Here is a 26,313-nt window from a genome sequence, read left to right as displayed (position 1 = left end):
GTTAAGCTAGAAATTCAGAGTTTATTGTTTTACATTATATTTGAAAATTAGGGGTAGCAAAACTGACAGAAAACTAGACATAAGTGTAAGGAGAATTTTTCGTTTCTGTGTGGATTGCCATTTTACTGAAAAATAATTGAAAAGGAAATAATTGAAAGGAAGTAATCTTTATCTCAATTTAGGTTGTATGGTATGTTTTTAATAAAACAATTTATAAAATACCAGTCTTACCTCTTAGAAGAGAAGGGAATCTGGAGTTCCCCTTGGTAAGCTTGAAGCACCCTTCCCAGTTATTAAGGCACAAAATTAGCAGTTTAAAAGACAATGTTTAAGGGTAAAAAGAATCCCTTTCCCAAGCAAGTAAAAAGCAAATGACTGTGGTAAGTCAAAGTTTAGCCTGAGCTTCAATTCTAAAATAAAGGAAGGCATGGGGATTGTGACTTACCAAGCCATAGCCCATCATGTTAGGCCTGGACCTTGAACTCTGGGCCATGGATGCCCAGTCCTGTGTGCTTCCAGCACTATCCATTGAGAACCATAAGCTTTCTGTTTTCTTCCCTTTCTTTTCTAGTTTCTCTGTGCATTTGTGTGCCTTTATCGCTCTTCTATGCTATTTAATTCTAAGTCTCCTTTATGTATTACATTTATTGAATAGTTTATGCTTCCTGTTTTTCATTTTTAAATCTGGTAAATGTAACTGTTTATATCCTTCAAAACGAAACTGGAAATTAAGGATTTGGATTGTTATTTTTATCCATGTGACTACTTTCACTCTATTGGTGGCGGGTAAATATGTAAGAAAGGTTTACAGCCTTTTATTACTTGTTTAGACAATGTCAAATATAAATGAACAATTTTCAGGATTCTAAAGAGAAGTGAGTTAATGAACCCTTTTGCTTGTCCACTTTAGTGGAAAGTACTCCTAGAGAAAATGTTTTCTAAAAGATGTATTTTTCAGTGAGATTTCCTAGGACAGTGTTGTATATTTTATACTGTGTTATCTACTAAGGCAATTTAATGTATATTTTTTCATTGTAGGAACTGAAGAAGAGTTTGGAGGTCTTGTATCTGCTAATCTTATACTTTTGAGGAACAGACTTCTAGATATCTTGCTAAAACTAGTTTACACATCTAAAGAAAAGACAAGCATTAATTTGCAGTAAGTAAAATTTTCTTAGAATTGATGGTACCAGGTGCTATTATTAGTTAATTCATAGTAGAGAAAAGAAAGAATTGCTATTGACTTTTTTTTTTTTTTTAAGATTTTATTTATTTATTTGACAGAGAGAGACACAGCCAGAGAGGGAACACAAGCAGGGGGAGTGGGAGAGGGAGAAGCAGGCTTCCCGCGGAGCAGGGAGCCCGATGTGGGACTCGATCCCAGGACCCTGGGATCATGACCTGAGCTGAAGGCAGACGCTTAATGACTGAGCCACCCAGGCACCCTGCTATTGACTTTTAATAGATTTTTTGAACCCTGTAATTTATAGTATCTTGAGAACACAACCTAGTCTTTTTTTTTTTTTTTTTAAAGATTTTATTTATTTATTTGACAGAGACACAGCGAGAGAGGGAACATAAGCAGGGGGAGTGGGAGAGGGAGAAGCAGGGTTCCCGCGGAGCAGGGAGCCCGATGTGGGGCTCGATCCCAGGACCCTGGGATCATGAACTGAGCCGAAGGCAGACTCTTAACGACTGAGCCATCCAGGCGCCCCTAGTCTTTTTTTTTTTTTTTTTTTAAAGATTTTATTTATTTATTTGACAGAGAGAGAGACCGCGAGAGAGGGACCACAAGCAGGAGGAGTGGGAGAGGGAGAAGCAGGCTTCCCGCAGAGCAGGATCCCAGGACCCTGGGATCATGACTTGAGCTAAAGGGAGATGCTTAACAGTTGAGCCACTCAGGCGCCCCGAACAAAACCTAAGTCTTACTTTTTTAAATTTTGAGTCCTAATCCTTGAAATTAATGTTCTGTTTTTGTCTTCTTAATTCATCTGCCTTTAAATAGAGCTTGTGAAGAACTGGTCAGGACACTGGGTTTTGACTGGATTATGATGTTTATGGAAGAACACTTGCATTCCACCACAGTTACGGCAGCCATGAGGATTCTTGTTGTGCTACTGAGTAATCAGTCTATCCTCATCAAGTTTAAGGAAGGACTCAGCGGTGGAGGGTGGCTGGAACAGACAGATTCTGTCTTAACTAATAAGATCGGAACTGTATTAGGTATGGGACTTAACATCAGCTGCTTTAAAATAAGCTCTCTTGTACTCTTGTATTTTGTATTTAAGTCTGATCAAAGCTTATACTCTTCAGTTTATCTGACAGTCATTAAGAATCATGAGTTTTTAAAAAAGATTTTGAGAGAGAGAGAGAACAAGTGAAAGGGAGAGGGAGAAACAGACTCCCTGCTGAGCAGGGAGCCCAGTTTGGGGCTCCATCCCAGGACCCCAAGATCATGACCTGAGCTGAAGTCAGACGCTTAACTGACTGAGCCTAACTGACTGAGCCACCCACGTGCCCCAGAGTCATGAATTTTGATGAATGAACAAATGAATAAAAAGCTTAGGTTCAAATTTCGCTTTTTAAATTACAAATCAAATTGAAGTCAGACACAGGATAGTAAAGATGTGAAAACTCAAGGGAATTCCTTATGATCTTTTTGTTCTATAATTCCCTTTCTGATCTATAAGTAGGTAATTAGCAAATTATTAAAACTAAATTAATAGTCAGTATTTTGAGTGCTAATTCTGTGCCAGTTACTAAATATTTTCATTTTCACAATAACTTACTTTCACAATAGTCCCATGAGGTATAAATAACTGTCATACCCATTTTAGAGATGAGAAAACCAAGGCATAGGGATGAAGTCACTTGTTAGCTAGGAAGTGTCAAAAATTGAATCCAGGTCGATTAGATCCAAAACCCGTGCTTTTAAGTTATGTTATATTGCTTCTCAAATATTTAAGCTCAAAGTTTTAGCTGAAGTTCCCTATTGTCTGCTTGCTAGTTCTGTGCTGTTTTCAACATGGAACTGAGCATTTACGTAATATTAGAAGATTATAGTTTCCTATGTTAGATTCATTTGAACTGCTGTATTTCTGTTCATATTAATGATCTTATTTTGGAAATATATATATTTAAAATAATGTTTTTATTGAAAATTATAGTCATTCACTTCTTAAAGTATTTTTAATTCAAGCATTTTAAAAATATATTTGTCTTTATAACATTACGTTTTAAAATCATATGTAATTGTATTCTGGAATAAGCATCAAGAATATATGTTTGCCCTTGTCAATTAGGGATCCAAATTGAATATGTAATTTATCTGTAAAAAAAAAAATGTAAAAGCATCAATACCTAGGTGCTGCCTGCACTGCGTTCTCAAATATCAAAGAAAATGATAGGAAGACAGAGTTTTTACCACGTAAGATTATTTTCTTGTTATTTCACATTGGAAAATATCTGAAGAAAGTTTGTAATGAAGAAAGGAATTCACTGTGAAATGATTTCTCAAGAAAATTGTTGGCTTTAAAATGCGTATTCTAAATTATCATTATATATACTTCTATGATCTAAAAAATCACTATTTTGCATTGACCCTAAGGGAGGGATATAGCCTACAAATGTTATTATTATGAACAGTTTGGTAGCAAGGGATTTCACTTATTGACCTTAATGATAGCTGCTAGGAGTGAATGTGAGTTCTGCTGAATGTGACAGTTCTAAATGCTAACCGACTGCACTGCTTCTCATTGAAGTTCAGAACCACAGTGGTGATAACACCTAACTAAGATTCATACAGCACATTGTGGTTTGCCAAAGTCTTTTAACATGTATCATCTCATTTGGGCTTCATGATTCTGGAGACAGGTATATATTTTGTGGATATAAGTTATACTTTATAGGCAATAAACCTAGTAAATAAAAATTAAGGGTTTCTCTAATTAGGAAAGTAAGACTGTTAAATGCATAAGGTTTCAGAGTCTGACAGTAATAGTGTTTATGTAACTGTCTTCTAAGTGTTAATCCTGTTCTTTTGTCTGTCCTGTATCACTTCAGTAATATCAGAAAAAGGTGCTTTTTCCACATCTGATCTTAGAATTTATTTGTCCTTCATTGATACCTGCTTAGAAATTGCAATATGCTGCTCTTGTTCTGAAAGAGAAATCTAAGAATTTAAGTTTAATTTAAATTTGATTCAATTTAATTTCCCTGAATACCTGTGTGATAACACACATACATGTATTTGTATACATACATACATATATATATCTCATATAATTTGGTTCTATTTCTCTTTGATGTGATGAGCAACCTAATGTCTTTGAATGTTTTATTCACGTTTATTAGTTTTTGTCAAATTTTTCTTTATAAAATACCTTCAGTGTAGCTGTTACTTGAATCTAAATTAAGGCTTAATTGTTAGTAACATACTAAGTATTCCTTAAGATTAATTATAGGGAAAAGTAGAGTGTGAGAATTTAGAAAGGACAATAAATGCTGGTACTGGTTTTCATTTAGGACCTGCAATTTATTCAAAATTTATTTTCCTGTTTAATGTATAAAATGCCACTTTATGTCTTCTGACTTGTTAAAGCTCAAGACTTTTTTATACTGATAACTTCACTTAAAATTCACTATAAGCAAAAATCACCAGATGCAGCCAGACTTTCAGAAATGTGGTGATGTCATTAGGAAGGCCAAGGGAGACAGTGCAACTTTACAAACTCTGAAATAGAGACATCAGGCTCAAGTCCCAGTGCCACCTCTCTTCAACTTGGTGACTTTGAACAAATTGCCTGTTTTCCATGTTATAAAAAGGATCATAGCAATTTCTAGCTCACACATTCATTGTGTTTGAGAAATGAGATGATCTATGAAAGAGGTTGGTAAATTGCTCTATGATTTTTTAATTAGAACATACTTCAGAAGATTAATTCACATCATGCTAAGCAATTGGTTAGGATGAAATCATTAAAAAGCTAGCTAGACACAAATTTGTTTTATTATTATAAATAGTAGCAAGTATGTGCTCACTTCATCCTAGAAAAAACAAATTGGAAGGAAAAAAAATGAATATTCATTTGAAATAAAAATTGCCTCAAAGTAAAAATCAATCCTTCATCTCTTGGTTGCTATTCACACAAGTTTTACATTGAAACTCTGGCCAACGTTTATTCTGTGCCGAGCGCCGCACTAGGTTTGGGAAGGCGAAAGAACTGAGCAAAAGAACTGAATGTTCGAGTTGTATCCTGATTAGTTCTATAACAGAGGGAGCGGCATTGATAGAAAGGCTGATGCTGTGTAAGCCACATCAGTCCGCACTGACCCTCTCCTAGTTGATCTGTGTTTCTTGGAAGAGCCCTGCATGTTCAGATAGCCCCAGTCTCAGCAGGCTCCCATTTGCTGTCCCAGCGCCGGGCAGCTTTCCAGCAGAATTACAGATCATGTTGTGAGGAAAGATTATTGTGCTTATTTATTTTGTCTAGTCTCAAAACTTGTAGATAATTTACAGTTAACTAGTTTAACAGGATCCAGGGCAAATGACATATATTAACTAAGTATAGTTAATTATAATTATACGCTAAATATAATGACAGCAATTTTCGTTTCTTAAGATACATTTTTGTAGCATCCTAAATTTTGGCTACGTTTTGAATTTTACTTTCTTCTTAGGGAAATGTTAGAGCTCGTTTGAGGGCATTCTTTTAATGCGTAGAATTTATATTACCTCTCATATCTGATTGTCTCCAGTATTTTTCAAGACCTGTTTTCTAAGAGACAGGCTTGCTGAAATCAGAGATAGTAAATGAGAACTTTTAACTGGAAGATTAATTCAACGATGGAATAGTTAATTGCCTGTATTAATATGGATGTTCTGGAGAGAAATGTCACATATACTGAATTACTCCTTTCTTTGTTAATACAGCGTGACAATCAATTATTCATTTTGTACTTACTGTTACATTTCCTCTCCTCTTAGGATTCAATGTGGGCAGGAGTGCTGGCGGGAGATCGACGGTCAGGGAGATTAACCGGGATGCTTGTCATTTTCCTGGTTTCCCAGTTCTTCAGTCATTCCTTCCTAAACACACTAATGTCCCTGCTCTCTATTTTCTCCTCATGGCATTGTTTCTGCAGCAGCCAGTTAGTGAGCTGCCTGAGAACCTGCAGGTCAGTGTGCCTGTCATCAGCAGCCGATGTAAGCAGGGTTGCCAGGTAGGAATTATCTAGTAAGGCGTAAGTGTAATTATATGTGCCGGAAAAATCACCGTATGGTGATGGGTTACTCACAGTAAAACCAAAGGGATTCTGTCCCTTTCTCACGTTTAGGATTTGATTTGGGAAGAAAAATCTGAAGATACTATAGAAAACTTTCACAAAAAGAAGTCCTTTTTCCTTATTTGGTCTTTTTTTTTTTTACTCTGTATGATCCTGTATGCATAAAGACTGGGTGGTATTTGAATGGTAATCTGAAGAATTCGAGTTATGTGATTTTATCTAGAAGTATAATGTCATTTCTGTAGAACTGAAAATAGAGTGGTGTGTATACCATGAATTAATTGGATAGGATTCTTAGTACAAGTTCTGATTACAAAAATATTTTTAATTTCTTAATGATAGATGACATCCACTTTAGGAAAACACTAAGGCTTTATTTGAATACTGTTGTGGATATCTATATATAGCTTATGTTTGTGGCACTGCAAAGACTTAGGGATTCAGTTTTAAACTCAACTACTATACTTCCATCCTAATGCCAAATGCTAATTTAAATCAATTCTAGTAATTGACAAAACCTTTTAAACGAAAACAAAGTCTGTACCCTTACATTAAGTCAGGATTCAGATTCAGGCTTAACAGAGTTTGGTTGGTTATGTAATTTTTCAAAATAAGCATGACACCATAGTCATAAAATGTTATATAAAACAGCTATGAATAAGTCTCTTAAACTGATTTTTATTTCGTCAAATCTTATCTGTATGTAACCTAAAAGTGAATTAGAACATTGCCAAGAGAGGGGAAATAAGTGAGTCCCACATGCTCTTTTAAAAGATCCTGCTTAAAACCATCAGTCCTATAACGTCATCTCCTGGCTAATTAGCATGTATTTTCTTTTTGTTTGTTTTCATAGAGAAAAAAAGTAGAAAACAATGTTTTTAGTACCTAAGACAGGATGATACATAGTATTCTCTTTTCTTTATAAATGTAAAAATTTACAAATTTTCAAAATTTAGGAGGGAGGAATGCTAGGTCTCTCTCTCTCTCTCTCCATCATTGATCACTTTGAAAAAACCCTAATTAGTCTCAAAGAAGTTACAGAATATTAGAACTTGTGAGGGTCTCTAGCTGAAAAAAATTGACAGTGGCTAATCTTCATTCACTTTGACCTCTGTAGTTTGATTTAGATTCCATTTGGACATTTATCTTTGGAGTTCCTGCCTCCAGTGGAACTGTGGTCTCTTCTATCCATAACGTGTGCACAGAAGCTGCTTTTTTATTATTGGGGATGCTCCGCAGCATGCTGAATTCAGTAAGTTTACAGAAATACTTAAACCTGCTGGTACTTCCTCCTGCCTGTCATATATTTTTTTTAAATAGAGGAATCCTTAGGTAACATGACTGTTATTAACTGCACGGTTACTGGAAGTTCAGCCTCTCGGTTTTGTTATCTCTACTGTAAGGATGGACTGTGTAGTTGATGAGACTCTGGAGACCTGCTTGGGTTCAGAGCCTATGTCTGGTACTTAAGACATGCTAACCTCTATGTGCCTCAGTTTCCTCATGTATAAAATGCTGGTGATAAAGAGAACTGATCTCTTAGGTTTGCTGTGAGGATTTAATGAGGAGTTAGTATATACACAAAGCACTTACAAGAGTGCCTGGTATGTAGTAAGTGTCTTGTAAGTGTTAACTGATATTATTAGTGTCATAAAATGGATATTACAATGTATACATGTATGTAACGAATATATATTATTGTATATGTCCTTGCAATATGTTATTTGAACTTTGAAAATCACTTTCATTTAAAGGTTAAAAATGTATTTGTGTTGTATTTGTTTTTGTCTTTACTATTCTAATTATTTCTAACTTAGATATGAAGAATTGAAAGACTAAGTGACAAAATGTATATTCCTATTTATCTTACAGGGTTACTGTGAATAATAGCTTAATTTGCTTACACAATTTAAGATCACATTGTAAAAGGAATTACTAACTAGACTCTTTGGGTCATAAGTACTGGCGAACCTAATTTAGTCAAAACTATTCCTGTGTCATCTTAGAAAAGAACATTACTATTTAATTTAGAATGCTTTGGGACTCTTGTTTCGGCTCCTTTTCGTAAACAAACATAAAAATCTAAGTTAAAAAAAAAAAAGTCACTCCCTGGGCAAGTATCAGAAGATCGGTATTGTTCATATATATTCTTTTTTCCCCCCTTTTTTTTTTTTTTTTTTAAAGATTTATTTAGGGTGCCTGGGTGGCTCAGTCATTAGGCGTCTGCCTTCAGCTCAGGTCATGATCTCAGGGTCCTGGGATCGAGCCCCCCCATCGGGCTCCCTGCTCCGCGGGAAGCCTGCTTCTCCCTCTCCCACTCCCCCTGCTTGTGTTCCCTCTCTCGCTGTGTCTCTCTCTGTCAAATAAATAAAATCTTTAAAAAAATAAAAAAATAAAAAATAAATAAAATAAAGATTTATTTATTTTAGAGCGAGTGCAGGAACGGGGGTGGGGGGAGGGGGAGGAGCAGACAGAGGAGGAGAGGGCAAGCAGACTCCACGATGAGCATGGAGCCCAATTCCAGACCAGAGATCATGACCTGAGCTAAAACCAAGAGTCAGACGCTTAACCAACTGAGCCACCCAGGCACCCCCTTTTTTCCTTTTTTATCATCATCGTTATAGCTGTAGTATTGCTCTTAAGGAAAACACACTCCTGTGTGTCTCCTCTACTCCCAATATTGTGCTCTAACACTACTTCACCTCTGACACTTCTGGTCACCAAATACGTGGGGGGTTTTGCCACACTAGCTGAGTGTCCAATGGCTCAGTTCAGTTCCGATGCTATCTACCTGGAGGTAGCCTCAGTCCCATGACTGACCCCCTCCCCCAGCACACCAGATGCCAATCACAAGTCCACGCTGTGACCTGTGCTTCTGACCTGCCAGTTATAGATTGGAGGTTCCCATGACTCGGGAAAACATTTTACATACTGGATTACCAGTTTATTATAAAAGGAAGTGACTCAGCAACAGCCAGTTGGAAGAGATGCAGAGGGTAAGATAAGGTGCAGAAGGGCACAGAGCTTCCATACTCTCCACCTGCTGTTCTCCCAGCGCCTTTGCGTGTTCACCGAACTAGCAGCTCTCCAAACCCTGTCCTTTAGGGTTTTTATGCAGGCTTCATTACATAGACATGATTGAGTCATTGGCCATTGGTGATTGAACTCCATCTCCAGCCCCTCTCCCCTCCCTAGAAGTTAGGGGTGCAGAGCTTTATTTTATTTTATTTTTAAAGATTTTATTTATTTGAGAGACAGAGAGCACAGAGGGAGACAGGGAGAAACAGACTCCCCGCTGAGCGGAGAGCCCAATGTGGGGCTTGATCCCAGGACCCTGAGATCATGACCTGAGCTGAGGGCAGACGCTTTAACCGACTGAGCCACCCAGGCGCCCGGGGGTGCAGAGCTTTAGTGCTGAAAGTTCCAGCCCTCTAGTGATGTGGTTGGTTCCCCTGGAAAGCCTCCATCTTTAGGGGCTTTCCAGAAGTCTTATCATTAACATTAACTCAGCCTGTGGTTGAAAGGCGTTTGTTATGATTAACAAAAGACACCCTTTATGGCTCTTCTTGCTTAGGACATTCTAAGGGTTTTAGTAGCACTGTGCCAGGAAAGGGATGGGACAAAGACCAAGTATGTATTTCTTATTATAAATCATAATATCACAGTTGCATGTGGTTGAAAGCATTGTTCCTGTCATTTTACATATGACAGTATGAGGCTCAGAAAGGTGAAGTAACTTCCCCATCTTTTACGTTACTCTTAACTCTCACGTGATGGAGGGTGGGACAGCTTTGTGGATAATACAGCCACATTGGCAGCAACTCTACTCATGTTGATAATGATAAATAATCAAAATCACTGACTCAAGTTACTGAGCTGTGAGTACACCAATGAACAGACAAACATCCTGTCAGTTTCTAGGAGTACTGTTTTTGTTTTAGCTTATTTCTAGATTTGTTTTTGTATATTTGCTCATGTATGTGGTTCCTAAGAGTTCTGAACCATGAACATCTCAAGTTTTAGAAAAGTAGTGAGTAATGGATTTTTAAAGCAATTTTTAGCAGTGTCAGTTTTTCTAACATATTATTTCTTTTCTTGTCCCCATGACAGCCTTGGCAATCAGAAGAAGAGGGATCTTGGCTCCGAGAATATCCTGTGACCCTGATGCAGTTCTTTAGATACTTATATCACAACGTTCCCGACCTGGCTTCCATGTGGATGAGCCCTGACTTCCTGTGTGCGTTAGCAGCCACGGTCTTCCCCTTCAACATTCGCCCTTACTCAGAGATGGTAGGAAAGGGGACAGGGCGGGGGGCAGGGGGGTGTCAAACTGGAAATAGTCTGCTTAGTGGTTAGCAGGATTTTCTTCCCAGTCTTTTAAGCTTCTGACCAAGTTAAAGCCTCACCTCTCAATTATTCTCTGGTGTCTCCTCCTCACACTCTCCTTCTGCTTTCCCCTAAAATAGCAGTGAACGCTGCTTCCTGTTTCATTTACTGTATTCTTGCAAGTCCCTGGTTAATCACTTCCCTCTCCAAGTCATTGTGGACCCAGTTCTTACTTTACGTGCCTATAGCTGTGTCATTGTGAAATGTATCCAGGTTACAGAACTCTGGTCAGACCAGATTTGTCTCCACTTTATTTATCTCAGGAATTAGGCATCTCCTGGACTTAGTCTTTACAAATTAATTATAGGAGTGGTTGTCTTTATACAAAAGTGAAATCTGTGTTTGTCTTTTTCGTTTAACCTTTCTTACTTTGTTCAGATTTTATTTTTTATATTCTATACTAATTTAATAGAAAATTATTAGACTATAATAGGTAGTACAGGTACTTCTTCTGTCCTTTAAGACAAAGCCCCAAAAACAGTTATTACTCTATATACTTTGGAATTTCATGATGTTTTCTCTTATTTCCACCACTTACTCTAGGGCCTGGAATAAACTACCTTGTTCATACTAATTTTTCTTCATGTATAAAGGTGAAAAGCTCATTATAAAACTGTGGGGAATTCTAGGAGAAAGACAAGCAAAACATATGACCTGGCTTGTTTCTAATTTTTAAATCCTAATTTTTTTGGTAAAAACAGACCTTAGGTATTATCTCAACGTCTTTTCCTTGTCAGCAGTTTATAATCTGTCTTCTGGTCCTTCTTTTTTTTCTGTCGGCTCAAAATTGGCTCTGGTTTTCTCATTGTTTGGTTTAGTTATCTGGGGTTTTTTTAATTTGCAAAAATGGATCAGCCCTTAGGTGCTACCATTGTGCCAGATCTTTATCTGAAATTCTGTGACATATGACTTCTCAATAGGTATATTTCAGTATGCAAATATAGTCATTCTCATCATTTCATTTATTTTAAGTGCAGTTATCCACAGTAGAGCTAAAATTCAACATAAAAACAGATACATGGTTAGTGGCTGGTCAGCTTAATATCAGAAAGAGCATGTGTTAGGTAACTGTGACCTATGGTTCCCAGTTGCTACCTTGAAATGAGAGTCAAATAAGCAAAGTGAAGTAATGTATTGAATAGCTTGATATGAGGTAAATGTTGAAGAAAAGTACTGTTGCTGCTATAATTTGGTTTTTAGGAAACATGGAAATGAAAATATCACATAAAATCAAATACAACCAGCATATATTTCTGCTTGATTTTGCCAGGTGACTGATCTTGATGATGAAGTTGGATCTCCAGCAGAAGAATTTAAAGCCTTTGCAGCAGACACAGGGATGAACAGAAGCCAGTCAGAATACTGCAATGTGGGCACGAAGACCTATCTGACCAATCACCCAGCGAAGAAGTTTGTTTTTGACTTCATGCGGGTCTTAATAATAGACAACCTCTGTCTTACTCCTGCCAGCAAGCAAACTCCACTAATTGATCTTTTGTTGGAGGTAAAGACAAAAAAATGCATTTACATCTCTTTTGTGTAGTTTTTCTAATTAGAACATTAATACCCAAGCACATTTGCTGCCAGATACCTTTCAGATTTCATATTCTTCTGGGTTGTACAGGCAGAACACATCACAGGCTATGGAAATTTTTTTTATCTCAGTTGTGCTATATCCCCTAACGGTTTGTTTCTCTCCTTTCCATTCCCACAAGCGTATCCCTAATTCATCCTTTCCCTAGGCCAGGAATTGACAGACTCTTTCTGTAAAGGGCCAAATAGGAGATATTTCAAGCTTTGCAAGCCATACAGTCTCTGTTACAGCTGTTCAACTAGATCATTATAGCCAGACAGCAGCCATTGACAGTACATAAATGAATGAGCATGGCTGTGTTTCAGTAAGACTTGTCTACAAAAACAGACATAGGCTGGATTTAGCCCATGGGCCTCAGTGTGCCCACACTTTCTCTTGACACAGCGGCCTTGTCTCCTCAGCTTATAACTCCCTACTTCCGTCCCTCGTTCATTTTATTGCCAGGTATTATTGCTCTTGGTGCCCTGTGCAGCTTAAGACATGGTGCATTGCACATAGTAGGTGCTTAATATGCACTTACTGAATTTTCCCCAAGGCAGCAAAGTTCTGGTTGCTTGCTATTTTAGCTCAGACTGCTATAACAAAATACCGTAGACTGGGTGGCTTAAATAACAGACATTTCTTTCCCCCAGTTCGAGAGACTGAGAAGTCTGACATCAGGGTGCCAGCTTGGAGAGGTTCTGGTGCCCTCTTCCTGGCTTGCAGATGGTACTTGCTGCACTTGCTGTACTCCTGCATGGCAGAGAGGGAAAGATTCTTCTTACAAGGGCACTGATCTTCTCCTGGGCACTCCACCATCATGGCCTCATCTGAACCTAATTACCTGCTGGTGGCTCTGTCCCTTAATGCCATCACATTGAGGGTCAGAGCTTCACCATATGAATCTGGGGGGACACAGACATGTAGTCCATTGCCCTTGCCCATTCTCCTAATAAATGATACGAATCAGCTGATGCACCAGAAAATGAGCCCCATGTGGCCACAGTGCTGGCTCTAGAAATTGGTCATTCATCTACAAAAAATCGCGAAAGATCATAGAAAGAGAATTTAATATATGATGAGTTGCCTGTACATTCATATTCTTTTGGTCACTTCATATGAGTAGGGTCACGCAGTCCGTCCCTTCCAGGGCTCTGAAAATAATAATGGTCTCTGAAGAGTCAGTCAGCGCAGAAGACTGACTGCTTGTCTCTCTGGGGAACTTCCCACATGCTCCCAGCCATTTGGCATCTGAACCTTCACTTTCTCTGCTCCCTCTAGTGGCTAACACAGTTAATTTTTTTGTTTGAAACCTTAAAACCACAGGAGATACTGTATCTTATTCCTGTGAAAATATCTCTGCTCAGTCAGTTAAAAGAAATTGCTAATGTAATTCAGATACCAGTCATGCTGAGGCTTTTAACTGGGACCACAATGTTTAATATTGGCAGAAAAATAATTGTTATCATCAGTAATTCATTTGGTAGAGTTTAAAAGCATGCCTGGTAGAGCTTGTCCTCGTTGAAAACTTTGAAAAGTAAGATGGCTAGTATCTTAGTGTATTGGGTAGGAATTTGAAGCACTTTGTGCAAAATGAAATGGTGATCAGAACATAATAGGATAATAAAGTTCAGGATAATAAAGTTCAAAAGAGGTGTGTGCAAAACATAACTGAGCCAAATAATAAAATACACGTGTGTGGAATATATGGGGAGATATATCCAGTAATAGCATTTTCAGTCTTGTAGGAATCCTAATAGCTAACTCACTAGCCGTGGATAAATGATATAATTGTCTTTTATTTTAGTTTTCTATATTTTTCAAAGAGAAGGTTTGATATAACATGTATTAACCTTGAATTAACGTTCTCATTGTTGCAGATAGTAATTTGCCCTACAGTAGAATTGTGTCTGATTGCACTGGGGAGTCAGGGGTGGCTAGGGTTATATTTCAGGGAGAAGCAGGGAATGTCAAGATTGAAACTCCCAGGTAGATTATAAACTCCTTAAAGTTAGTGACCACCTTTCACATGTCTTTTAATCTCTCACAGAATTAGTACAGTTTTTTGGTGTGTTCTTTTCTGTATTTTTAAATCATTTAACTATACATCCTGGCAGTTCTTCTCAAACAGGAAGATATGATGCCATCTAATAAGAGAGATACACATTGGCTTTTAAAAATTAACTTAATATTTTGAGGAGCTTCAACTCTACTACATTCTCTGTACAGAATAAACGTATTGCACTACGTGTCTTCCTATGGTGTAAAAAAATAAATGGCAAGCATATGATTTTGAATGTTGGGATTATGAAGTCTTTATCTCTGAAGAAGTTCAAGAAGAGAATTATCCTGTATATTTACCATTTACCTACATGAAGGATGGGGTTTGAACCAACTGATTTTCAGTTCAGTGTATGTGAGGCAGGCCATCTTCAGCCTTACGATTGTTAGAATCTCACCACAAGATTATCTTCTTACTTGACTAGATCTACAAAAGAATGTGTGAAATTATCTTTATTAGCAGTTAATAAAAATAGGATTCCCATTCATACAGGCTGACCAGAATGTGACACTGAGGCCAAGTGCAGGGGAGACAGTGTGGCTTAATTGAAAGGGCATGGGTTTGGGAGTGAGAAGTACCTGTTTTGAACTCTGGCTCTGTTATTTATTATATAAGCATTTTCATCTCACGGAGCTCAATCCATTCTCTGGGAGATAATTTATATACTGTCTCCCCTGCATGATTTTTGTGAGAGTTAAATATATGTAAATCACCAGCAAAAACTATCTTGAGAAGTTAAATGTGTGCTGGGGATAGCTGTGTGACCTTGGCCACTCTGAGTTCTCTTCAGCCCTTCTAGTTTGCCCATCTTTCAGAGGGTATAAAAATAGAACACGTCTCTCTGAGGGCTGCTGTGAGGATTAAGTGAGATCCTACATTACAGTTCCTAACCCGGGACCTGTGGCGCGGAAGGCTCCCTCAGAAACTGCAGTAGCCTACGCTGGCGTCGGCCCGGCTGTCCCTGAGCTCTCCCCCCGCCCCCGGGTCTGCTGTCAGCACGGGCGTCACACGGAGGGCCCAGGGAGTTGGCGGCGCATGAATACCACCATGGCGGCAGGAGGAAAGTGCAAGGGAACAGATAGAAAAGGTTTGGGCTGTACCTGCAGGAAAGATAGCGTGTGCTTGTCTGAGGCCGTAAGTACTTTTCTGGGGTCTCCGGAGTTCATGACCCTCTGTCCCAGCCATCTTCTGAGAGACCTTCCCGTTCACAGCAGCGTGCATTCCACCCTGGCTGACCGTAGGGCAATAAACAGACAAAAAGTGGGAGGGGGGGCAAAGAGAGCTCTGTAACATACCTGAGAGAAGAGATCAGCTAAGAGGAATGCTTGAGCCAGAAGGAAGAAGCTCAAAATCCTCTTCTCTGAAGGGCTTCAGCCCATGACAGAAACCACAGAACACCTGGTGTCTTCCTCCCAGGGCCGCGCTGCCTTCAGTGTGGGCAGCAGACGCCCTGGGCTCTCTGGCCTGTGCACGCGAAGATTCTGCCCAGCGTCTGCAGGCTGCAAAAAGGAGGCTGTGATTCTTTGAGTACTGGTGTAGACTGGCTTCACTGTTTCTATAGGGAAGGCACCTGACAGCCACAAGCCAGAGCAGATCAGAGTGCTCACCCTGTCCTCCTCAGCCCTGAACTCAGCCCAGTTATCTGGTGTGACCAACCAGGTTTATCTAAAAGATTGACGAGATTGTAGCAGAGTTGTTCGTGTGTATTTGTTAACTTCAGTATGGAGACTTTTAGTAAAGCTGGAAGAGTGTGCTAGAGCAGGTGAGGCCATGAACTTTTGCCATCAAAGAAACTGAGGTTTGAATCCTAGTTGTGACTTAACCACTCCAAGCCTCAGTGACCTTATCTCTGAAATGGGGTGATAGTATCTACTTCAGAGAGAGATTTTTGCAGATTGAGATAATGTACCTAAAACTAAGCACTGTGTCTGGAACATAATAGTAAGTCCATAGAATGATTTTTTAAAAAACGCCTCTGAGACAGCTGTGCATGTATTTATAAAGTCTTAAACCCTTTAAAAGTTAGGCTACAATAAATCTCAGCAAGAACATTTAAACTCAGCAATTAGAGCCAATAACAAGGATAAATTCTGGGTCATAGTCCCTCATATAACAGCTTCTGTGAGGGGATTCAGAGGATTAAATGTCTATTGGTGACTGAGCCAGCCTTAAATACTTGCAGAACACAAAAGAATATTTCTTAAGTAAAGATAAATATTATTGATGAAGCTACTTCTCTGTTCTCTGGCCCCTCTGTCTGCAGACTCCAAAACTTTGTCTAAGATTTGATAAACTCTACTCATTATTACTTAATCCCATTAACCACCTTTACTTGTTATGATCCAGAATGAACACTGTCATCTTCAGGAGTGTTTAAATTCTCCTGTAAATGGAAAGCCTTACTCTGGTAAACTTCGATCAGCTAAAGCTATTTGATAAAATGGTCTCTGATCTGATTACAAGGTAGTCCTCAAAGATCTAATCAATCTGCTTACCACTTAAACATTTTCACTTTCTCTTCATTCGGCAGGGGTGGGGTCTCACTGTACCATCAGCATGAGGAATAGGCAGGGTGTGGGTGGCTGAGGCTGTCCTCCTGACCATTGGGCTTCTTCTGTTCAACTACACGGGAAAATTGATTAAGATCAAAAACAACATGACATGTCCTTCACTTTTTCCCAAATAAATACCAAACCAAATTCCTCAACACTGATACTATTTTAAATGTTACTAATTAGGCTCATATTGTGTCATTTTAAAATAAAATAAGTATGTCTTATCAGCAAAACAGAGAAATGTTTGTTGCAACTCTGGTTTAGCGGTTAGTTTTCAAATCCCTAGAATAAGTTCTTTGATTTGAATGTAGAATTTAGATTTTAACTGCTCCTTTAAACCCTTTATCAGTACCACCTTGAAAATCAGACTAGAAAGAAATGGTTTTTTTTAAATGGCACAGATTTTAATATTAAATGAACAGTAGACTAAAGCCTACTTTTGTAACATGGTCATAAACATAGTCCCAGATCTGTTGATTCAAGGATCTGCAAAGCATCAGTACTATGCCTGTATCTAAAACATCCAGATTTCTTTTTAAGAAAATATTTTATGTCAGTTTATTGAATTGTTCAATGCCCAACTCCTATCAAAAGCTGGCTAAAACCACTGGCGTTTGAGGATGACAAAAGGATCTTTCCCACCTTTTATCCACTGGGCTCCCAGTGCTTTACCACCCACCTCATAGGTTAGATACTTGACATTTATGCACCTGGATTATATTACCCTAATTACCAATAGAAATGCCATCTGAGGACCGTAGTTTAACTTTGTGCCACAAGCTTTTATTCAAGATAATTTTTAAAATCATCTTTGTACTGTATAAAACCCTTATCAAAGGTATTACCTATAGCGTTATCATTGTCCTCTTTATAAAAACCCACAGAGAATATTCCTCTAAGAACAGTTTTAGGAAAACATCCTTGCTGACAATCTAGTATGCTTCTTTTTATAGACAATAAAAAGCTTTGTAAACCATATCATCTTTTTTTTCCTCCTTCTAGATACCTAGGAAGCTCAGAGCTAAATTGTGTGCTTAGTTAACTTTTTGATATAAATATTCCCCTCCCCATTGACTTTACCCCCTTAATTACTAGATTCCTGAGGTTTTGTATTTGTTTTAATGGCTTTATGATTTTATCAGTATCTCATAATAAATTGCCGGCTGTCTTTGGAAGTGAGGTATACTAGTAGATTACCAAATATTTATTAAATACTAATAATGCTTAGAATACTCATGCTCTACCCACGAGTAGAATTGTTAGGTCAGAAGTATGTATATGTTACCCTTTTTTGTTGGGGGGGAGGGTCAGAGGGAAAGGGAGAGAGAACAAAACATGATATTTGTGAGATGTGTTTTTGAAGACTGGATTCAAAAGATGATGGTGTTTCACTTCTTTTTAATTCTGTGGTCAGAAAAATGAAAGAACGCATAAGCATATCTACCATCTCTCATGTCATATTATTTACCAATAGGGTGTTTTTTTTTATGTAACTATGTAAGTATGGTAATATAACTATGATTGAGCCCTTACCTTTGTTTAGTTGTTTGTTTCTAATTCTAAATTTCATTGATTAGGCTTCCCCTGAAAGATCTACAAGAACTCAGCAAAAAGAATTCCAAACTTATATTTTGGATAGTGTGATGGACCATTTGCTTGCAGCTGATGTCTTATTGGGTAATACTATGTTTCATTTTCACTTTATAAAAATACCTAAAATCACTCTTCTCTGTCTAAACTTCAAGTATATCTCCTTTTTAATTTCATCTTTTCTCTTCTGTGCATTTTTCCTTCGTATTGGTACCTTTCTCTAAAGAGAAAGAGGCCCGTCTAGCTCTTCCCTTTGAATCTGGGATAAAGAATCAACAACAGGAAGTACTTAAGTTGCTTGTCCACATGTGGACTCTCAGGTGGCAGGAAGAGGACAAGTAAAGAGAAACTGTTTTAAAAACCGTATTACATAAACAGGTCACATTTCTACAAATGTCTAATATTTTAAAAATTAACTTACTGTGATATACATAAATTATAAACAGAAAGTTCCATGAATTATTACCCAGACATCCTGCCTATATAAGACCACTCAGATAGCAATGCACTGCAGGCGCCCCCACTTCCCTCCTGCCCTGATCCAGTTACTGCTCACTGAATCACTGTCCCAACTTCTAAAACAACAGATTCATTTTGCGTGCTTTTGAACTTTATAAATGGAATCATTCAACATGTATTTGTTGTAGTCTAGCTTCATATACTCAACGTGGTATTTGTGAGATGTGTCCATGTTGTTTCCTGTAGCAAGAGTCCATTTATTTTCATCACTGTGGTATTCTATTATTTGAACATATAAATGTATCCATTTTGTTGTGGTTGGACATTTAGTAGTTTCTAATTTGAGACAATTAGAAATAAAGCTGCTATAAATATTCTTGTTCATATGGGCCATATATGTGTACAATATTTATACATACCTGTTAGATATATACGCATGAGTAGGATTGTTAGGTCAGAAGTATGTATATGTTATCCTCTTGTTGGGGGGGAGGGTCAGAGGGAAAGGGAGAGAGAGAACCTCCACCCATGTGGAGCTGGACACGGAGCTCAACGCGGGGCTCCATGTGGGGCTCGATCTCATGACCCTGAGATCATGACCTGAGCCGAAATCAAGAGTCCGATGCTTAACCCACTGAGCCACCCAGGCGCCCCTATGTTATTCTTTAGGATGGCTTCCAGGACATAAATTCAAAACACATTAAGATATTCTTTCTGTATGTCCCTGTCTAGTTACAATAAAAATACAAAACTTGATACATGTACAGTGGAGCTAACATTTATATATAAAATAATGATAGAATTTAAAAGAGAAGGAAAAGTAATGATTTAACATATTTGCTACTTAAGTGCCCAGTAATAATATTAATCAAAGAACTTCCATCCTATTCAATTATCATTTTGTTGCTAAGTCAGTCTGCCAAGACATCTTTAGTATTGTCTTTAACATGTAACTCTCAAAGCATGGTGTCAAGTCAAACTTCTGTGTTTGTTTTTATCACTTGAGAATCTTCTTTACACAGTATCAGTCTTACTATGTAAAAACCCAAAATGAAGAGTTTTGCATAATGGAGTAACTTAGAGTTAGGTAGGAATAATAATTACACTCAGAGGGCTCCAGAATTTCTAGGAAGGAGGGACTTACAGAAGGCATTTGGGTTAGGAGGCTTAGTCTTCAAGCAGTGTGTACACAGCAAACACACTGAAGGCACTTGGGTAGCTTTTTGAGGAGAAACAGAACTGAAGGTAATCGTGGAGGGAGGGAGAGGTGCCCCTTGGCCCCACCAGCACTGATTGTAGTTTAGTTTTTACAGTTGTTCTGAACCTCTCCTATATGACTTCATTGTGCTTGAAGGTATATTCAGAACCAGAGTTGTGTTTGATGGTTTGTTTTACCCTTTATTAGTTACACAGAATCGATTCACAGCTAATAACCTGACAGCTTTTTTCTCAGAGATCCTCTGTCACTGCCAGTTTAAGTTGAGGAACTATTTGCTTATCACAGACAGTCTCAAGCAGTAAGAGACTTCACACTCTCAATCCATAACTCCTTTATCATGTAGGAATTATTTCTTCCAACATTTGTCAGGATTTCTGGCCATGAACATCATTTTCTTAAAGTAGTACATAAGAGCCTAGTGGTCCTATTTCTAAATGTAGTAGATGAACTCATTTTGCCTTAGCCTCATTTGTTGGAGGATCTGGTCTTGTGCTGGTTGATAGCAATTTTCTTAGATACTTTTTTTTTCCTGCTTGAATTTAGGGGAAGATGCATCTTTGCCTATTACCAGTGGAGGAAGCTACCAGGTATTGGTGAACAATGTGTTTTATTTCACACAACGTGTGGTGGACAAACTTTGGCAAGGCATGTTCAACAAAGAATCTAAACTTCTTATAGATTTTATAATTCAACTAATTGCACAGGTAATCTATTGTCACTGTTAGTTTTAGAGTACATGTTTTCCTTGAAAAACTTTTCCTAATGTGTCAAAATTATTGGAAATAAATGTAACTAATAAGATAATGTTAACATTTAATATAAAGCTCAGCTTATTGAAAGTGAATAAAAACTGTAGAATTGTAACCCTTCCCCTACTTACCCCGTAGCTTCGTGCCAACATGTCCCTTATAAAGTTGCCTGGTTCTCTCAAGCTTTGGTCTCTCACTGATCTCCCCACTGGTACTGCTTTTTGCTACCCAGATACCTGGATAGCTTCCTTTTGGTTTATTTTTTATTTTATTTTATTTTTTTAAAGATTTATTTATTTGAGAGAGAGAGACAGAGATAGTGACAGAGGTAGAGAGAGTATGAGTGGGGGGGGGTGGTCAGAGGGAGAGGGAGAAGCAGGCTCCCCACTGAGCAGGGAGCCCAATGCGGGGCTCGATCCCTGGACCCTGGGATCATGACCCGAACCAAAGGCAGATGCTTAACCGACTGAGCCACCCAGGAGCCCCTTCCTTTTGATTTAAATACCTTAAGTTGGTATAAGTTGATAAGGTTTTTTTTTACAGTATGGTACATTTGTGTGTAAAGGTTTACAGAGCAAGAAGAGTTGATACGGAAGGAATATTTTCTTCTTGTAATTAAATCTTCACAACATTCATTGTAGGTCTTTGAAGGTGTCATTTAGTGAGTGAGGGTGTGTGTGTGCGTGGTACCTTTGACCAAGGAATGTTGGCCTGGTTTGCCACAAGTGATTACTCTTACCAACACATAATGCAGAAACTAGGAAATACTGTTATCACGTGTTATTAGCATATGGTGCATAGGTTCTTTCATGTCATCTAAGAATTTTTAAGAGATAAATTTGTATATAAGCCAAAGAGAAAAGTTTACAAGTAAGGAAATGAAACTAGAATGTCAAAAGAAGTGTTTTTACTAACATTTTAGGTTTGTTTGTTTTTCCCAGTAATTTTGAGTAGAGATCATTCACCCGAACAAAACTTTTGTGGTAGGAGAGTCTCCCTGGATGGCACTTCCTCACGTGCTCAGGCAGGCTGCTGTGCCTCCAGGAGTGTTAGCAGCTCTCCTCACTGGGGCATGAGGCTCTCATCTCATTAAATGATATTTATGTGTCTCCTGGGTTCTGATCCTCATCATTGCAAGAGCTTTTTAGTTTTTAACTTAGCACCCTGTACTGAGCATGGCACCTGGTACAAAATAAACCTAATGTTGATGTGTGAATGAGAAGCAGACCATTTATTTCTGTCCATTTTACTAAGTAAAGTATCTTTCATATCTTTAGTCAAAAAGAAGATCACAGGGATTGTCACTCGATGCGGTTTATCACTGCCTCAATAGGACCATCTTGTACCAGTTCTCACGGGCACACAAAACTGTTCCGCAGCAAGTAGCTCTCCTAGATTCGCTCCGGGTACTGACTGTCAACAGGAACTTGATCCTGGGACCTGGGAACCATGACCAAGAATTCATTAGCTGTCTGGCTCACTGCCTTATTAATCTACATGTTGGAAGGTAACTTTTTCACATTCAGTTTGCCGCCATGAATTTATCTTTGATAGTTTTCCACCAAAATTCTTTGTTCTACTTTTTTGATAGTAACATTTCTTTTTTCTTTTAATCTCAGTTTTAAAACTTCATGGAAAATATAAAAGACAAGGGTTACATTTTTGCAATGAAATAATGAGTATTTTTTTCTTTAATTTTCTGTGTCTTTAAATTGGTCATTCATCACCTTATGTCACATATATAATTTAAAAAGAAAGTTTACTTTTAAAATAAACATACACATTGTTGGAGGTTAAGAGGGATAAAAAGAAAAGAATGTAATGAATAAATGCAGTGCTATATGTTAAATGGGTGAAATTAGGATTTTTCCATTGATTGCTTTGACAGATACTTACTTAGTGTCTAGACACTGAATTAGGCACTGGGATGACATGTGAGCAAGAAAGACCCCATGGCAGGGTTTTGGAATGTGCAGTCTAGGAGGGGAAACAGACCAGTCAGGTGTCCTGGGTGCTCTGCTAGAAGCATGGTGCTTTGGGAGCATGAAACAGGTGCCCCTAGCTGGAAAGAGATACCTGCTGAGTTACAACTTGAACGTGCTTGAGGAGGTTAGCCCTCCACAAAGGATGAGAAAGAGTGATATGGGAACAAAGAGCCATCTGTGTGAGTGCCCAGGGGAAGGAAAGAATATGGCACTTTGGGGAAACTGCAAGTATTTCACTGGTACGGGAGCAAAGGGTGGTGGGATGAAAGACTGGGGGGAGGTGGTGCATAGGCCTATGAGGAAAATGTTCTTAGGAACTTTTTGTAATTTTTAGGTAAAAATATTAATAGTGATCAGAAAGCACCTTAAATATTAAGATGCTCATCTTGATGCTGTTGTTTAGTTTAATTACATTTAGTCAAGTGGATTTGTGAGATCACCCCTATAAAATGGCATGTTCTTGATAAAGTAGTTCTGTTTTTGTGCATCTGCTGAATATCTGTCTGCCAGTTACGGAACTTTGTGATGGAGCCAGCATTTACTTCTCTCTGCAGAGTTACACTTAATCATTATAGTTTTCAGCTACAGTCATTTCCTTCATAGAGTTTAAACTGACTGGAATTTTTCAGCAATGTGGATGGGTTTGGACTGGAAGCAGAAGCCCGCATGACTACATGGCACATTATGATCCCCTCTGACATTGAACCAGATGGTGGTTACAGCCAAGATATTAGTGAAGGTAATTACCTCAATTTGTTTTCTTCCTTTTCTCTCCCCACTCTCCCCATTTCCAATATTTTTTTAAGAGAGAGAGCACGATCATAGGAGCAGGGAGGGGCAGAGGGGGAGGGAGAGAGAGGATCTTAAGCAGGCTCTAAGCCCAGCACTTGAGCCCGACCCAGGGCTTGATCTCACAAACCTGAGATCGTGACCCAAGCTAAAATCAAGAGTTGGACGCTTAACTGACTGAACCACCCAGGCACCCCTCATTTCCAATTTTTAACATACACCCTGTCCCCTCCCAAAAAAAACTCACCTTAGATACTGCCAACATTGGTAGCCAGTGCTCCAATAGGTCCCTCCTGAACATACACCAATATGCCCACCAACGTAAACCAATCCACTAGCTGTAGCTCTCCTTATGCCAAGATGGGTAAACCACTCAACCACGGATACTGCTAGCCCCTAACATTCCATGGTAACACTGGGAGATTTGATGATACTTACATTTGCACAAGTAGTAGTACCAATACTAACATGGCATTTACCGTTAAGAGAGCTGCCTATTGGTAGTGTTAGGCAGGTCTCATTAGAGGTGCAAATACTGCTTGAGACAGGTTGTCGCTGCTACCATTTTTATTCTCTTTTATTTGTTTTCTCTTTTAATTTAGTTTTCCCAGTGATTTTTATAAGTATTGTGCATTAAAATCTTTGGAGTGGATTCATTTCTGATTTGCACATTGGTCAGTAGAAGGTCATAACTATAATAGCATTTGTCTCCCTAGCCATACATACAGTGTGGTAGTTTTACATATGATTTTATCCTTTGGAAGTCCAGCACTTATTCTTTCCTTCACTTAAGCATTAATTTATTCTCTGTCCTTCACTAACGCATCTTGAAGCCCAGACACTGAGAACACCCCCAAGGAACTGACAGTCCAGAACATTGGTTCTCAAAGCAAGGTGCTGGGACTAACAACATCAGCATCATTTGGGAACTTGTTAGAAAAGCAGATGCTCTGGCCCCACCCAGATCTACTGAATCAGAAACTGTGGGTGGAGACCAGCAATCTGAAAAGGCTATTCAGGTGACTGATGCTTGCTAAAGATTGGTCTAGAGCAGGAGTCAGACAAATTAGCAAGGAATCCAAAACAAGATGGAATTTAATAGTAAATGTTCTTTTAAAATGTTTGTTAGGGCGCCTGGGTGGCTCAGTTGGTTAAGCGACTGCCTTCGGCTCAGGTCATGATCCTGGAGTCTCAGGATCAAGTCCCGCATCGGGCTCCCTGCTCAGCAGGGAGTCTGCTTCTCCCTCTGACCCTCCCCCTTCTCATGTGTTCTCTCTCTCTCTCTCATTCTCTCTCTCAAATAAATAAATAAAATCTTTAATAAAATAAAATAAAAATAAAATGTTATTTCTTGCCTCTTGCAAAATATTAAGGAACAACTAACTTAATTTTGATCTTATTTTAAATATTCAGATGTAAAGCTTTTTTTTTTTTAAAGCTTACTTTTAAATGGGGGTGGTTCTTACATAGAAGAAACTAGACAATGAAATGTGTATGTAATTTCCAGTTTTATAAATAAAAAATGCAGTCTTCTGCATACATAGGAAGATTTTTTTTTTTAAGTTCTCCAAGTTCTCAGCCACATTGGTTATCTGAATAATTTTCTTTATTGAGCTTAATACTATCTGAAGCATTTTTTTTTGACAATTAAGTACTATAGATGAGATTCTTAGATGTAAGACATGAAGAAAATTACTACCTTCATATTGTGTTTTTGATAAATTGTTTTTTTGTTGGTTTTTTGTTTGTTTGTTTGTTTTCCTTCATTTCCTAGGGCGTCAGCTTCTCATAAAAGCTGTCAATAGAGTTTGGACTGAATTGATTCATAGTAAGAAACAAGCCTTGGAGGAGCTTTTCAAAGTCACTCTTCCTGTGAACGAAAGGGGTCATGTGGACATAGCTATAGCAAGGCCACTCATTGAAGAAGCTGGTTTAAAGTGCTGGCAGAATCATTTGGGTAAGAGGGTCCTCAGACATCATGTGACTAACAGATTTACACACGACTGTTGTATATGGGTTCACTTTAGATACGTAATTAAAACTCTCCCAAAAGGATGTCATGACGGTGGCAGAAGTGAAAAGCAACACCCATTCTAGAATGACTATGTTGAGATTTGGCTTTTCTTCTCAGATTAAAAAAAAAAAAACAATTCTAAAACGTGTTACACATCTGGCATCTATGAATTTGGAAGATGATACATTGCTCACAGATGTAATTATGGTCTCTGTCTTGGCTACAAATCCATAATCCCTTCTCTATAATTCTGAAATTCAGAAAGCCCTGAAAACCTAAGGTTTTTTCATGAATTTGGTGCCCAAAATCACTTGGTAGCAAAACCTAACTTACCCTTATGTGTAAATATTCACACATTTTGCTGCAGAAATATTAATGTGTCCAATTATGGTTTACTGCCATTGACCTTTGTATTATATAACATACAGTGTATGTATCATATCACCTTTTTATATTCAAAACCTTCTAAATTCCAGAGTATATGCAGCACCAAATATTTTAGATGGGGAGTTATGAATTGTTACTAACATAGAAACGGAATACAGTTAAAATAAGTTTGCATTTTACTGCAGAACTGTGAAGTTTCAACCAAATGTAAATTGAGCTAGTACATTAATTGTCAGGCAGCTATGCTTATACAAGATCAC

General features: G+C 38.2%; 1 protein-coding gene across 4 annotated transcripts in view; it reads left to right on the top strand.

Annotated features, from left to right (window-relative positions):
- The window catches only part of WDFY3 (WD repeat and FYVE domain containing 3), a 234,122-nt gene that overhangs the window by 150,870 nt on the left and 56,939 nt on the right, over positions 1 to 26,313 (top strand). For 3 of the 4 annotated variants that reach the window (XM_032400715.1, XM_032400714.1, XM_032400712.1), the window contains 11 exons: positions 1,039 to 1,159; positions 2,006 to 2,223; positions 5,987 to 6,222; positions 7,403 to 7,537; positions 10,396 to 10,575; positions 11,942 to 12,175; positions 18,439 to 18,538; positions 20,673 to 20,833; positions 22,156 to 22,385; positions 23,493 to 23,602; positions 25,427 to 25,609. In XM_032400715.1, coding sequence (XP_032256606.1) covers positions 1,039 to 1,159; positions 2,006 to 2,223; positions 5,987 to 6,222; positions 7,403 to 7,537; positions 10,396 to 10,575; positions 11,942 to 12,175; positions 18,439 to 18,538; positions 20,673 to 20,833; positions 22,156 to 22,385; positions 23,493 to 23,602; positions 25,427 to 25,609 — 1,908 coding nt within the window. The remainder of the gene's footprint in view (positions 1 to 1,038; positions 1,160 to 2,005; positions 2,224 to 5,986; positions 6,223 to 7,402; positions 7,538 to 10,395; positions 10,576 to 11,941; positions 12,176 to 18,438; positions 18,539 to 20,672; positions 20,834 to 22,155; positions 22,386 to 23,492; positions 23,603 to 25,426; positions 25,610 to 26,313) is intronic. The other variant, XM_032400713.1, reaches the window with a different exon arrangement.

The sequence above is a fragment of the Phoca vitulina genome, unplaced genomic scaffold, assembly GCF_004348235.1.
Source record: "Phoca vitulina isolate PV1807 unplaced genomic scaffold, GSC_HSeal_1.0 scaffold3, whole genome shotgun sequence".
NCBI lineage: Eukaryota > Metazoa > Chordata > Mammalia > Carnivora > Phocidae > Phoca > Phoca vitulina.
The sequence above is the reverse complement of the archived record's forward strand: the minus strand, read 5'-3'. Positions and strand labels throughout refer to the sequence as shown.